The sequence below is a fragment of the Phascolarctos cinereus genome, unplaced genomic scaffold (assembly GCF_003287225.1).
Source record: "Phascolarctos cinereus isolate Bilbo 61053 unplaced genomic scaffold, phaCin_HiC Scaffold_9;HRSCAF=440, whole genome shotgun sequence".
NCBI classification, from domain to species: domain Eukaryota; kingdom Metazoa; phylum Chordata; class Mammalia; order Diprotodontia; family Phascolarctidae; genus Phascolarctos; species Phascolarctos cinereus.
The window spans coordinates 55,752,472-55,769,009 of NW_027556402.1; the positions used below are offsets into that span (position 1 = coordinate 55,752,472).

The following is a 16,538-nucleotide window of genomic DNA, read 5'->3' on the forward strand; positions in this document are numbered from 1 at the left end:
TCCATATGACAGATAAGTAATTTTTTAAGAGAGGAATAAAAAAAAAGTGAGCAAGCTCATATATATACACACACACACACACACACACACACACACACACACACACATATACATATCATGTTTTTATATATTTATTATACATTATAAATATACCATATTTATTACATTATAAATACATCATATTTATTACATAGTATAAATACAATCATATTTGTTATATATTATAAATATGCCATGTTTATTATATATTATAAATATATCATATTTAATATCTTATAAATAAATTATATGTGTGTATGTATATATATATATGTGTGTATGTGTGTGTGTGTGTGTGTGTGTGTGTGTGTGTGTGTGTGTGTGTGTATGTATATAGTCCAAAACATGTACCATGGGTAACACTGTAGATCTCCCAAAAGGGTAGGTTGGAGCTATCTTCTCTTACCACTTCATTTTAGTTCCACTTGATCTTTATAGTTTGGTTAATTTACTTTTGGTTTGTCATTGTCCTTTCCAATTTACAATGTTGTAGTCACTGTGTATATTGCTTTCTTGGCTCGGTTTACTTCATTCTGCCTTCTTTCCTTGGCTCTAGCAGTTCAGAACTTTGCAGCACTGGTGCTTTTGGGTTGCAGGCCCCATCAGGCTTTTGCTTCTGAAGGACTGTGGTCAAGCTGGCTGTTGAGACCTGAGCAAACTTCTACAGCCTGGAGCCCAGCTCTCAATGCACTGGAAAGATTAGGCACAGTGGTGGATTTTAATGTGAGCCTGGGTTGTATCTTTGAATCTGCTGGTCCAACCTCATTGCTGGTAGGAGTAAGATCAGGGTGAGGGAGCATCAGTTCTAGGACTTGTTTCAACCTTGTTTTGGATTCTTTGTGTCCTAGCCCATGGAAACAATTGGAATTGCTTTAACTTTGGTGCATAATTTATGTTTTAGAGAGGTTTAAGTGATCTTTGGGGTCATGACATTGACATACACTTTCAATGAAAACTAGTAGAAATGTATCAATATAATACTATTAAATTAGATTGAAAATGATGATTCTTGATTGATGGTGCTTGAGGAAAAGCTTATTGAGAGCCTGGTGAGGAAGTAGACGATTTATGGAGATTCTAAATAGACTCCTGAGTACTCTTCAGGGCTCCAGAATTGCTATGAGTGATCTTTATTATATCTCATTTTACTCTGTTTTTTCTTTGCCTTAATGTAAGTCTTTCACCTGTATAAGAGAAGGACAACTTGACATGGATGTATAGTTGTATAGGTTAGTGGAAGACAGGCCCTCTTTAGTTCTACCTCTTAGAACCCCTAGATTCTTTCAAGGCTCAGCTTAGGTGCCTTTTCTGATCCATCACCCCCTATCACCCTACCCCAAACTCCTCAGGCTTCCTTGCTCCAAATTACCTTATTTTTTTTATACACATTTCTTTTGCGTATACTTTTGTTCACACATGTCATCTTCCCCATAAAATATAAACTTCTGAGGGGCAGGGACTTTTTCATTTATATCTGTATACCTATATAACCCAGAACACTATGTTCTATAGTGCTTAGGACAGAGCAAGAGATTAACACTTGTCGATTGATTAATAGTGAGCCATGCAAAATAGCTTACTTCAACTGGCAGCTCCAAGATAGTAATCTAAGAACAGTTGATAAATCTGTGATAGTGTAAGCAGCTCCTTCACTGAGAGTTCCCTTCACCAATAAAATCACAGGCCTAAACTCACCTGTCCTCCCAGCCCCCAAATAAAATGTGTTTAATGCTATTCTTACCTTTATTAGCTATGTTTAGGGACTTAGGATTGCTTAGGGACTTAGAAACTTAGTAGAGGGGAAAGGGAGAGGATGAGAGAGACAGAGAAAAACAGAGAGAGACAGATAGAAACAAACAGAGAAAGACAAAGAGATAGAAACAGACAGGGGGTCAGGGACAGGGAAGGAAGAACAAGGAAAAGAGAAAATGTATACTTCTTGTCGAAGGAGAAGGTGAGAGATTGCTTGAAGAATAATGAAAATGATGATAATGGTGATGATGATAGAGTGATAAGAGAAGAAAAGGAATAGAACTGAGTGAAATTCAACCCTTTACCTAGAAGGGAAAAGAAAGAAAGCGCTGAGGATGAGATACTGTCCCATGGTTACTCTTATTGGCCATAAAGTGACATTATCATACCAGATCAATTCAGTCAGTTCTTGAAACATTTTATAAATAGGCAGGAGAGGAAAAGCAGTCATCAGTGAGTAAGTATGGAACATTTCTAAGTCAGGTGTTTAGAACTCAGGAGATATCTGTTCATTGAAAAATGTATACCAATAGAATTTCATCTAGTAACAAGAACTTGCAAGTTTAGAGGAAAATCAATAAATGTACTCCCATGACATATTAATAGAAGTGTTTATTCTGAAGAAGTGAGAACCAATAATAAGTTGTATAGAATACAGCACTTATTTTAAACATTTTCAGTAAATACATATCTCCCCCCCACAAGAAAAATACTTTGAGTATCAAAACTTAAGAACTGTATTAGACACTTTATATGTGTACATCCATTTTTCTGCATATATACACACAGACTGTGAATATGCCTAGGTATGCTTGGAATTAAGTTGCGTTTCCATAGTCAATAGAAAATCTTGTAGGAAGCCTGTTAGTTCACGTCTAGAGTCTTTGCCTAGCATTATTTTTGAGGTACTTCCAAACAGTGCTGCCTAGATTTAATAAAATGTCCAATCCCTGGAACAATGAGCACTTGAGATAATATTTTGTTTCTCATATAAAATTTGGTTCCATATGTATATGTATGTATTTCTACATATGCATATGCACATATATATATATATATGAAAACAAATTATAAAATTTAGTTTCACATACTTTATATACATATGATATAAACATTATTTTTATATATATGCCTATATATGAAACTAAATTCAATGAGGAAACTATATATATTCAATCCTTATGATAGATGGTTTGGATACTTATGGACACACTGAAATGATGAATTGGAACTACAAGAGGATTGAAAGATAAAACAAGCAGAATAAAGCAATATAATCATTTTAACTCGAAAAAAATGCACATTGAACTAAAAGTCGCCTATAGATTTTAAATAGGCAAATGATCTTCTTTTGTAAAAACAAAAGAAAAAAAGTAACTACTCACACAATTTTCATTTGCTTTCTCTATGTTTGTCCTTTATGTCACATCCCTGGAGTTACTTGACCAAGAGTTAGGAGACATTTAACCATAACTTTTGTCTATTACATCATAACATCATGTGATGCCTTAGAGGTGTCTCTAAGAATTTGGAGTTAGACCATCATACATGTGATTAGGAATATTATCCCCCTTTCCCCCCACATTTTTCCTCTTTCAAGCAACTTCAGTTTTTTTTTTTTAATTTAACAAAATTTAGAGAGGAAGAGTAATCAAGACTGTGAGGGATTGTTGGTCGATTTTCTCTGGAATGTAACTATGATTGAATCAAGGAAATGGACTAAGGCTTGTTTAAAATACTAATAATCACTTTAATTTCCCTTGAACTATGCAATCTTGAAATATCCAATGAGTAAAAATTATAGTGTCCTGACATTTCAAAACACTTGATTAACTGAACTTGCAATTATTTTGTGTCCTGTTACAAATCAAATGAAGGCTATGCTGAATATCTGACAGAGTTGGGAAGAGCTGTTGGGGTAAATTCACATACCGGTTATTAGCCATGTGAACTTGGCAACAACATGACCTCTCGGAGCCCTCTCTTAAGACAGGAGTGATAATACTGGTATTGCCTATTTCACAGAGTTTGTGGATTTTAAGTGCTATATTAAATGTAAAATAGAACTTTCATAATCTATGTACAACACTAATAAAATGTTTTTTGGGTCTGTTAATTGCCAAACAGGATGTATGTATGTACACATCTGCATACATATACACATATACATGTATATATAAACATATATATGCATGCATATTTATATATGTATACTTACACATATATTTAAACCTAGAAACTTTCTGAGACGATACAATGATAAGGGCAGGCAATTTTTTTCTTAGATTCCATATCTGAATTATTTCTTATGCATTATTTTTTCAAATAAAAAAAACCCCACTGAACTAGAGTGATTTATATCCTGAAACAGGTAGTGAGTTGAAGTTATTGAGTTAAATGAAGAATATAGAAATGAATATAGGTACACTACATATATGTATATATATGTTTATATATATATGTATATATATATATATATATATATATATATATATATATATATATATATATACACACACACACATATATTTGTGTATATGTAAAGGTTTCCTCCCCTTCCTCCCTTATTGCTGTAATATAAAATATGCCCTTTTTCCCATGTGGGAAAAAAATAGTGACCTCCTTTTCATCAGAAAAAAAAATTATAATATGATTGCGAGTAGAGTTGACTAGCGAATCAGTCCATTTAATCCTAGAAACATGAGGGCAGAAATACATGAATTAGAGAGTGGCGGAGTCCTGCCAGGTGATTGCATTTGAGTTAAAACAATACAATGGAGAGCAGCTAGGTGGCGCAGTAGATAGAGCTCAGGAGGACCTGAGTTCAATTCTGGCCTCAGACACATGACATTTACTAGCTGTGTGACCTTGGGCAAGTCACTTAACCCCGATTGCCTCATCAAAAAGCAAACAAACAAAACAAACAAACAAAAAACCCCACAATACAATGACAGTCACCCAAGCTACTGCAGGTGTATAAATGTGAACCTTATGTTTGAGCCACACAGCAAAAGATGATAAACAGAAGAGAGCAAATCCTTGGGGCAGCATGGTACAGTAATACAAGGAGTTCCAGAGTCAGATAACTTGGGTTCCAATCCCACCTATGATACTTAGTATCTGTGTGACATTAAGCAAATCACATAGCCTCTCTGGGCCTCAGTTTCCCTATTTTTAAAAACAAGAGGTTTGGACTTACTGGCCTCTAAGTTCCCTTCTAGTCTTGATCTCTGATTTCTGATTCCACACCTTCTAATTCCTACCAGCTACTTGGCAGGAAGAGACCACGTCTTATTCATCTTTATATCCTTTAGCATCTGCTATGGTGAGAAGGTATTCAATATATATATTTGCTGAGTTGAAAAAAAAAGCACAAAAAAAACCATTAGAATTTCTCCAAAATATCAGAAGCTTATAGGTATCACTAGATAGCATGGAACAAATAAGGAGCCAAATTCTCACCCTTCTTACCCCAATCACAATGAAATGGAAATGCATGGTATAACTTAGAAATTAAGTCATGATTAACTCAAGGGAGAAAAATAAAATAAATACTAAGCTTGACCATTTCCTATTAATAAATGGTCTGGGTTTGTTTCTTTTTTAATTTGGTTGAGTTCTCAAAAATGGGTCTTTCAAGTTCCCAACAGTTACATAATCAGTAACGTTACAAGCAAAATTACTTAATTTGTTTATAGGATTAATGAAACCTAGTTTCAGCCAATGTAGAAAAGTCTTGGCCCACAATAAAACTCTTCTGCATAAAGCCTGTGTTGATGGCTAATGTTACCAAAGCAGTCCTGCTTTGTTGGCCTATGGTAATTTTATCCGTAGGGTAGCACTTTACAAATTGACAAAACCATATTAAACTTCAGCTGACTAGTGGGATTAAAAGGAATCTCTATGATAGGTAGAATAACACCCATCTAGAATTTTCAAGGAACAATGAAACCCTAAATAGAAAGGGCATATCTTTGATCTGGTATCAGAAACAAGGCATTTGGTGAGAAAATAATTTTTAAAGGGGCAAAGTAAATAGATATATTAGGGTATTTTCTTTCTTTTTATAATCAATTTTTTTCAGTGAAGAATATATGTGGTGAAGCTTGCTGTTTATAGATTTGTAAAGACAACAGCAAAATAAAACACAGGGGAGAAAAAAGATTCATGTTTCAGAATTTTAAAATCCAACAAATTTAGAGATGACAAAGGATGTGTGTGTCTTAGGATACTTTTAAGCAGATCTAAATGTCCTCAGTCTTTCCAAAAAATTAGATTTGGCTTCTGTTCCCCTCCTCCCTCTCCCCCACGTCACTCATACATATGCCACTGTCACTGTGCCAATAACTAGGCTAATTGCTTGGTTTGGTTTAGGACCCTTTTAATGATTGTCTTACATCCACCAGTGACACTATGACAAAATATTCCATGTAAAACCACATCTCAAACCATGATCATGATTAATGGGGGGTCTAGACAACCATGATGAAATACCTCTTCAAGAGTGGCAGAAAAAAAGCTAAAAAGCAAGAGGAACAGCAAAAATTACAGCACTTTCAGCAAAGTTCACACTGGTTTTGATCAGCCTGCTTCCTCCAAAGGCAAAAGGAGAAAGGGATCTTTATGTGCTGGGTCTACTTCACATAAGTTCACTTCACATTCTTCAGTAAATCAGCAGAATTCATTGAGGGTCTCAAGCTACTCTGAAAGAAATGCAAAGAACTAGGGAGGCTGGTGACCATAAATCATGGAAGTTTAAATAAAACAAATGGAGTGCAGGAAGATGTTCTTTCTTATACCAAGTTATACTGAAATTGGCTAGATAATATGAAGGAAAAGAAATAGTGAGCCACTGAATTCAGACATTGGGTTATTTTCAATCTCAAAATGCATTGACAGACATTTCGGGCCCTTGCTCCTAGCCTGAAAGATTGTAATTGGACCTTTAGAAATGATGAAGGTTATCAAATGTACATTCAATTTTGGGAATTTTCTGGTTAACAGAGAAACTGGAATATATCATAAGTCCCAGATTTGGATATCGAATAATGCCATGTTAAGTCTGCATTGTTTCTAAAAGTTGACACAGTGCTAGTAATTGTCAGTGTGTCATGTATAGTAGATTTTCTTTTTCTTTTCTCTTCATCTCTTCTTGCCTCTTCTCTTTTTTATCTTTTTTTTCAGAAAGAGAAAATGTTTCACAAAGTGCTCTACTGACAATCACAAGTGCATTGAGAAAGTACAAGGTGTAGATTGGTTTTTGTTCTTGATAATAAAGGTAATTGTCATATGAGACTGGGGTCCTTCTTTCCAGTGCTATCTTACTTTCTGCAGTTCCTGTCTCAGCCATGATGGCAGAGGTTGCCCCAGTCTGTGCAGAAGTTTGGACAGTTCCACATTATGATCTCGGTAATAACTGGAGAGGAATGCTCTAGACTGAGTGATAAGGAAACATACAAAGTAAGACAAAAACAAAGTTATTAGTTAGGTGACAATCTAGATTTTTGTGGAGGCTCTAGAAACCTCCAAATCTCTATATCTGATTACTTTTATTTGCTACCCTCCCCCTGCTTGATTTTCCTATCCGTAACCCTACCCCCATTGCCCAACTTTTCCCTTCATTCTATTGCATATTGTGTGTGTGCATGTGTTAAAAGAGGATTCCCTGATGCCTCACTGGCATAAATGTTAACCTTCCTAAGTAAGTTAAATTATCTACTTCTACATCATTCAGTCAACAGTATCCAGTGATTCCTTAAGGAGTCAACTAATGGCACTATCAGTCCGTAAGCATTAAGCATTTTTCAAGGGCCGAGGCAACAAGATAGCTTTTAAATAAAGTCTTCTCCATAAGTCTTGTGTGTCAACTAAATGAGCAGGAATAGAGTATTCATGGTGGGAAAGATTGGAAGGAGCGTCACACTAGGAATGAGTGTAGAAGGAGTCTGGCTGAAGGGACAGAAGGGGAAACTGGTAACAAGAAGAGGAAAAACTTGTATGTCTTTGGGAGACAGGCATTGACAGTAATACTAGTTCATAGAGTGAAAGTACTATATATAATCTATTAAAATGGAATGGGATCAGTGATCTAAAGCAATTTAAAATGGTACAGGGGTAGGGGAAGTATTGTCTGGTTTTATAACATCACATTTTCTCTCTCACTGTTTGGTTTCTGTAGCTTGTTTCTTAATACTTGAATTTTATCTTATTCTAGCTAGATAATTTTTAATTGCTTGACTCCCCTTATCAGATAAGGAAGGTTGAGAATGAGATGGCAGCATGTAATAATGATACCAAAGTCATACTGATGGATTTTAGTAACACGGATGCTTTGACCAAATATTTTTGCCTTAGTCTATAATTGATAAATAGTTTATCAATTTCTTGGTTTTCTTAATTTAATTGTTATGGTGACATTTTGCCATAAAAGAGCATGTTATCATGGATATGGAAATGGAATTTCCCCTGAGCTAAATGACTTAAGAGTTAGGTGTTTGGTCAAGGATGTTTCTAGATCATCTTGATGAATTTCTAATCTTTTTTTTGGGGGGGCTACTTGTGGATAAAATTAAACCTTTGATAGCATCTCCCATAAAAGAGTATGGCTTTTTCTCCAGGCACTTTGTCAAAAGAACTAAAGTCATTTCATAAGTCTCGGTGATCAGGACCAGTGGAGAGACTGCTCTTGGGAGCTCTCAAAAACTTCTGAAGAGAGTAGGGTTCAAGAACTCTTATTGTCCAGCCATCTGGGTGAGAACATATAAGAGATTAATAACCCCAAAGCTGTCATTAATGGCTCCCTCCTTTCTGTACACATTCCTTCTTCAGTTCCCACTCTCCATCCCCTTTTCCTCTTCTACTCCTAGTTCTTCTTCAGAAAAAAAGTACAAAAAGGAAAATAAGAGCACTAAACAGGCCTGTGGACTGCTTTTCATAGGCTAGCACAAAAGAGTGGCTCCTCTCAAAGGCTTCCATCTTCCAAAGTATCTGTGCCAATCAGCTCATCTTGGGGTCATGGTCAAGCTGTGAAACCCATTCCCCTCAAAAACCCAAGCCACCCACTTACTTTTATGGCAGCCCCATACTGCAGACTGAATCAGATGTCTTTAATTCTCTCAACAAGGTACCAATGAGCATAACCATATCTTCCACAGGAATGTCTTTAAAAGTTCTAAAGATTCGCTCCATCAATTTGAGCAGGCAACTAACTACCTTGAATAATCCCTATAATTCAGGGATTCTTAATGGGGAATCCATAAACATGGGCTTAATTATTTTTGATCATTGTATTTCAATATAATTGGCTTCATTTAGAGTGCCATGTATTTTATTTTATACATTTAAAAACAGCATTCTGAGATGGGTTCCATAGGCTTCACCAGAATGCTATACACAAAAATGATTAAAACACCTGGCTCTATATGGATTCTTCAGGTTCTTCAAGGTACAGCCAAAGTCTCCCACTTCTTTGAAGCCTTTCCTGACTGCTTTGGCTCTCACTTCTCTTGTATTTCTCGTCTATCTTCCCACAATTTAGTTTTATTAAATGTTATCCTCTGTCTGTCTCTAGTAGATTAATTATATTTATCTTTCCAGCTAGACTGCAAACTTTTTAGAGGCAAAAAATGTTTTAGATCTCTCTTCTGTCCCCAAATACTTAATAGAGGACTTGAAACATGTTGGTTGATTGACAAAACTTCTGAAGTCTTCCTGAAAAAAAATAAGATTTTAGAAAGAGTATAGGGGATTAAAATATTATTTCTATGCTTCTCCCTGAATTCAGCCTATTTGGTAAATGTCTAAACCATAGCGTCGTTCATACCATAGTTTTATGTAACTTTAAAGAAAATATTTTAGTATGTCCAGTATTTGTATCATCAATGGTAAGTTAGAAAATCATTTTAAACATGTCTTTAAATCTATCAAATTATTGAAAACTGACTAAGTGTAATAGGAAAATCACTATACTATCTTTGTAGCATCCTTTCCCTGGGGATGTTTTTTTTAAAGAAAATAACTCAAAAGCTGGGCAAAAACAACAATGACCAGTACCTCTAGATCCATTGGTGGGTATTTTCGGCCTTTACTTTTCCCAAGGCATTTGGTTTTTCCTCCTTCTAGTAGCTGACACCAAAATCCCTTTTGAGGGTCAAACCTACAAAGTGTTAAACCAGTAATTATTCCAAATTATATAAGGATATTTTAGGCAGAGTCTCATTAATGAGACTCTAAGAATACTTTCAGGCACAGAAGCATTAATATCTTTTCTAACTACCTAACTTACTATATACAAAAGTGTGATCAAACATATCTACTCTAATAAAATATCTCTAGGTTTTTATCCTAATTTTATATTAAGTTAATTCTCACTTAAGTCCTGAAATTTACTCATTCATTAAAAAAAATATATAGGGCTCGCTAGTCAATCTCTTGGTTTATCAGTTGTCATTGTTGTTATTTGGTCGAGACCTGTGATATCATCAAAAAGAGGATCTGTTTGCAAATGGCCTCTACCAATTCAGATCATTTGTAAAATGTAGGGGTTGGCCTAGATGGTGTCTAAGGCTCTTCCTAGATCTAAGACTATGATCCACAACTCATTTGTCACTCAGGAAAGTGAACTCTGAGGCCATTTAATCTAACTCCCTTATCTTTCAGGTGAGGAAATTGAGTTCCAGGGAAGCTAAATAAGTGACTTACCCAAAGTCACACAGGTTATAAATGGTGGGATTTGAACCTGGGTCCTCTCACTCAAGAGACAGTACTTTTCTTTTGCTTTAAGTCATTTCCCTCTAAGAGAGCTACGTAGTCTTAGTGACTTGCCCATGTTCATAACATGTTAAAGGTAGTCTTCTTAACTCCAAATCTTGACCTCTATCTATTATATCATATTACCTCTCCACAGATAGTGTATGTTATTATTATTTCCCCTTTTTTTGAGATTAAAGAATGCATCTGTGGTATGAACTTCCTTAACATTTGACTGCCACAGTCATTTATATATGTTTTTTCTCCCATGGGATTTAATGTTGCTTGTTCTCGGGGCTTACATCACATCTGTTGCACCATATCACAGTTTCCTCATCTGTAAAATGGGGGTAATAATAGTACCTACCTCCCAGGGTCATTGTAAGGACCAAATCAGATAATACTTTAAAATCACTTAGCACAGCATCTGGTACATGGTAAATGCTACATAGTCATTATCTATCCCTGTATGCCAAACACCTAGTGGAATGTTTTGCATGTAGCAGGTACTTAATGTATGTTTAATTAAACTGAATTGAATATTAGAATAGTCATTTTTACAAAATTTAAAAAAATGGTAGAAAAAAATTTTAAAAATCACAAAGATATCTCTCATAGGAGTTATCATGACCTTCAACAAGTCCTACTGATGCCATATTTTGATGCATATATAAGATGACTGATTTAGAGCTAGAAGAGACCTTCAAGATAGAATCTAACCCATTTATTTTACAGATGAGGAACTGAGGCCAAGAGAAGTTAAGTGACCCAGGTCACTCAGCCAATAAGTTGGAGGAAGGATTTTATACCCAGCACTCTTTTCTAGTGCTCTCTCTGCTAGGCCATACTAAGTTAAAGTGACTTGAAGGCTAAGTCATTAAAGCATGAGATCTGGCAAGCTTTATCATACTGGAAAAGACTTCCAGTGCAGTTCTGGTGAAAAGGCATGTCTACTTTCTAAGGATTATCATTAGTAGGCTGCCTACTAGGCCATGAATTCTTTGGCCATGGCAATCCATGAAACAAAAATGGTCCTGTGTGGTTTCCTTCCTCTTTGTCAGTGAGGGCAGAAAATGAAACAGAATGTGCTAAAGGCCGCGTGGTTTTTAAATTGCTTCTACAGATTAGCTATGACTGCTCTAAAGGTGAGGTTCATGGCCAGGCTGAACAAATAGATTGCCTGAGAGCCAAATCTAGCTCACCACCTGTTTTTTTGCACAGCCTGAGAGTCAAGAATGGTTTTTGTATTTTAAAATACAATAAAACTTTATTTTAAAATGTAAAAACAAAATATTCTTTGCTTGCAGCTGAATAAAAATGGGAGCAATTTTGGTCTGAAGGCCATAATTTGGCAACCTCTGAAATAGATGTACATCTGGAGGATATTCTTGCTATAAGTGAAACCAGAAGACAGAAAAAAAGTTGCAGTTGAATGCAAGGGTGGGTAAAAGGGAAGGCAGCAAACAATATGTTGGAAAATATGCTTTAGAGGAAGAAAGAAAGCAGGCCAGAGTTTTAAAGGCCTCTTGCCTTTAAGTGACAGTAATAGCTAAAAATAGCTAGCATCTATGTAGCAGTTTAAGGTTTGAAAAATGTTTTACATATGTTAATTTATTTGATATATGTAAAAAAAATCATGTAATATAAATTGCTTAGCTCTTCGGACAGATCTGTGATTTCGTTGATGTGGGTATTTTCTACATTGCTGCATGGTGGCAACCCATCCCTGCCTGTGTACCCTGTGCAATCTTGTCCATGTCCTTCCTTGAATCCTCCAAGCAGGTCTACCTAAAGTGGTCAGTCTTCCTCTAGATCTCTTGATCTTGTCTATTATTTTGGTAAAGTACACAAGTTATCCATCAGTTACACTTCAGTCTTATTATGTGACCAGCTGAGTTTTTCCCTCCGGTCATACATCTTTCTGATGATATCTTTAATGTCCTGTGCCTGTAAAGTTCTCTGTTTATCATTTGTTGCCTCCTGCTTACATCTACCACATGAATCTCTATTGCTTCTTTGGTGACCTTTCATTTTACTTCTTCAGAGAATACGCTATTCTAAAATGAGGAATGCAACAACATCACCAGAAGATTATTATTGTTAAAATGATGGGTATTTGATTCTCAGAAAAGACTGAAGAAAAAAAGCACCATGCATTTTCCTAAAGGCAATACAATTCATTCTCCTCCTCTTGTTCACCTCTGGATCTGGCTCATTTGTCTATTGGTATTATCTGTCCAAGACAATATCTATTGGTGGATTGGTTATCCATTGAGCTACATCTGATAGGATTTTTCCATCCACTTGGTTTTTCAGATAAACGGCTAAATGAATTAAAAAAGAATTTATTAAGCACTAAGTACCAATCACTGAGCTAAGTGCCTAGAATATAAACACAAAAATGAGACAATCCTTGCCTTCAAGGAGTTTATATTCTACTATGCATGAAGGGGACTGGTATCCAGGGAAGAAAGATTTGATCTAGGAAGCAACAGAAATGATGAGATAGGCCAAAGGATAATTAATTCAAGCAATCTTTCTAGAAGCAATGCACTGTGATTGATTACCATGCCAATAAACAAGAGGTGAAAAGTGCAGAGAGAGAGGAGAGTGGGAAAACGGGGATGAAAAAGGCAAGGCTGATTACGAGATGGTCCAGGTAAAATGGGAAATATATGGTCTTGTCTGAGGCTGGCTAAATGTAGCAGCATAGGTATTTTTATACTCATTCATTCACCATTCAAGGCGACTCAGCCACAGGATGGGATTTCCAAAGATGAGTGGAATATGTACCCCTAGAGACTAGGGGCACAGTTTCTAGAGGTCCTGTCAAGAGAGTGTGGTTAATAATAAATAATAATAAATGGTGCTTTAAGGTTTGTAAAGCATTTTACAAATATTATCTCATTTGATCCTCATAACTACTTTGGGAGGTAGGCACTATTATCATCCCCATCTAACACAGGAAAAGACTGAGGCAGACAGTTAAGTGATTTGCCCATAACTAGTAAGTGTTTGAAACTAGATTTGAACTTGGATCTTCCTAACTCCCTAGTTCCAGATGGGAAAGTGGGATAATAACAAAGTTAATGGCAGGATGACTTAGTTAAATAAATGATGAACCTTTTTTGAGTGATCATGGATCTCGTATGAGGCTGTGTAACATCCCACATGGCTTGATATAACTAAAATAAATTCTTCCACAAAGAGATAAAGCCGAAGAACTTTGCCATCTATGAAAAATTCCTCTTCCATTTGGATTCCATACTGAGGTTTCTTCCATTAGGGCAGCCAACATTTTTGGTGAGTAGAAATTCTCTCTATTTTATGCCTAGCTTGATATCAATTAACTCTACGTCATCAAACTGAATTATCTGTTAGATCTTTATGGTTTTAACATGCAAGGGAGAATTTTGGAAGAGAGACTTTAAGGTGGTATTTTGCTTTACTGAGTCAATTTTGTTTAAGTAAATAAGAAATAAGCACAACTAAACTTTGTATTTCTTATACATTTCAGTCGATTGTAAAGGTACTAAACAACTAAATCACTTGTTAAATGTGGCCTTTTATTAAGAATGAATTTCATGTGTGTGTAATCTCATAAACATTGCATAGAGATTACCACTCCTTTGTTTGCCTCTCCAAGAAGCACCTGGCAGCCATCTCTCTATGTGGCAGCAACTTCTTTTGTTTTCTGGTTTCATTTACAGCAAGAATATCAAGACTGATATAATTAAGTTCTTCTACTAATATGTTCACTTGTTGGTTACTAGATAAGAGTCAGTGGCTTAAGTTAACATTTGTAGATAGCTTACACAACTGCAGTTCTTAGGATTCTTTCCCTTCTTTTGTGCCATCCCAGTAAGCCATCACAAAAGGCTATTTTGTATTTTTGTTTGTTTCGTGGGTTGCCATGGCCAAAATTTCACCACCAATCAGTCAGTCAACAAGGATTTATTAAGTATTTACTGTGTTCCAAGTATTTTGCTAAGCACTGGGCCTACAAAGAAAGGCAAAAAGAATAAGCCTCTGTCTTCAAAGAACTTGCAGTGTAATGAGGGAAACAAAATGCAAACAATTATGTGGATATATAAATTATATACAATACAAATGGAAGATAATCTCACAGGGCAGGCACTAGCTATAGAGGGGGGACCAGAACAATTAGCACTAAGTCATGAAGGAAGCCAGAAAGTGGAAGAGCAGAGGGAGATCATCACAGGTATGGTTGACGGTTGTTGGAAAGACAGAGTAGGGAGGTGGAGAGAACAGCAAGAAGATTATTGTCATGGATCATAGAGTATGTGAAAATGAGTAAAGCATAGAAGATTGGAAATGTAGGATGGGCCCATGTCATGAAGGACTTTAAAAGCCAAATTGAGAATTTTATACTTGCTTGACCCTGGGCTAATGGAGAGCTTACTGGGTAGAGGAATGACAAGGCAGCTAGGTGGTTCAGTGGAGAGAGCAGTGGGATAGGAATCAGGAAGATTCCTCATGAGTTCAAATCCTGCTTCAGACACTTACTGGTTGTGTGATTCTGGCTAAGTCATTTAACCCTGTTTGCCTCAGTTTCTTCTTCTATAAAATAAGCTGGAGAAAGAAATGGCAAATCAGTCTCTTTGCCAAGAAAACCCCAAATGGGGTCACGAAGAGTCAGATACAACTGAAAGGACTCATCATAGCAGTATGATGTGATCAGATCTGCACTTGAGGAAGATTACTTTGATAGCTGAGTGAAGAATTGACTGATTAGAATGATGGGAGAGAATTGAGGCAGAGGCCAATCAGCCCTTAATTTCAATAGTTTAGTCACGAGGAGAGTAGGACCTGTTGGGTGAATGGAGAGAAAGGGAAACAAAGGTGTTGTAAAGGTCAGAATGACAAACCTTGGCGACAGATTGGATACGCGAGGTGAGTGCCAATCAAGAATAGAGGTATGACACTGAGGTTATGAGCTTAGATGATTAGGAGAATGGGGTTTCTGTCAACAATGAAAAGGTTGACTCATTGCAAAAGATTTATTAGACAATCTGGACAAGAGCTGAATTGGGTGATATGTAGATGGGTTGTGATCTGCGCATTTCACGCTCTGTCCCACATACTCTGTGATCTGTGACAGTGACCTTTCTACCATTCTCTCTCAATTTCTGTTTGTCTGTGGGCTGTATGTTTATTGGTTTGTTTGCTTTCTGATCCCATGAATGGCTGTGTCCATATAATAAAAGAAAGCAAGTAAAGATTGACAACCCCTTGGTCATTGGTTCAATGGGAAGAGCCAAACTTGATAATTTAGCTTTATTTAATTTTGCTCTATGCGGACATGCTTTATTTTATTTTGTTTTATGCAGATGTACTCAACGTCGCTTTTGTTCCAAAATGTACGCTCAGTATCAAAAAGGAAGGAATTTTACTTTCTTCCTTATGTGGCCTGATTATCTCTTCCAAATCCCTGATATGTCAGAATTTTCGATTAAGACAAACAACAACAGTAAAGCAAAAAGAAAAGCAGGAACCAAATGAGAAGGTAAGTTTTGAATTTATTGCTTATGGGACCTGCTGCATGCATAAAACATTGAAAGGGTTTGCATTTTTGCTGCTCAGCAGATGTTTTAGAAGGATGAAGTATAATTGGCTGGGATGTAAAGTTAATTAGTTGCAGAATATTTTGTTGCCCTGGGCCCATTTCTATAATATGAGTGCACCTGCAATTTGCTACAACCCATATGTGAACTCATTTAGGAAAAGGGAGAAATTTCCTTCATAGTTCCCTGCCCAGCCTATTAGCAGAGACCTAATCTTTGCAGCCGAGGTTTCCTAGTATTTGTATCAATTAAAATTAAATAAATCACTGATTAAATGGATAAATTGATGGTGGAGTCATTTCCAACCTGGACTTTTCAATCTGCTCCTTGCCGTGTGCATTGCTTTCCCTTTCATTAATTTCCCAAGGAGAAACAACTCAGCTAATACAAGAAGAAAAGCATTGCAGAACTATG

The 16,538-nt window shown here is 36.2% G+C and overlaps 1 protein-coding gene across 1 annotated transcript in view; it reads right to left on the reverse strand.

Annotated features, from left to right (window-relative positions):
- Positions 1–2,385: 2,385 nt before the first annotated feature.
- Positions 2,386–16,538, reverse strand: part of NDST4 (N-deacetylase and N-sulfotransferase 4) — a 343,262-nt gene continuing 329,109 nt past the window's right edge. Inside the window, exons 12-13 of the mRNA XM_078148164.1 lie at positions 9,844–9,946; positions 2,386–7,227 (exon numbers count right to left, since the gene is read on the reverse strand). Of these exons, the coding sequence (XP_078004290.1) occupies positions 7,108–7,227; positions 9,844–9,946 (223 nt within the window). The 3' untranslated portion in view covers positions 2,386–7,107. The remainder of the gene's footprint in view (positions 7,228–9,843; positions 9,947–16,538) is intronic.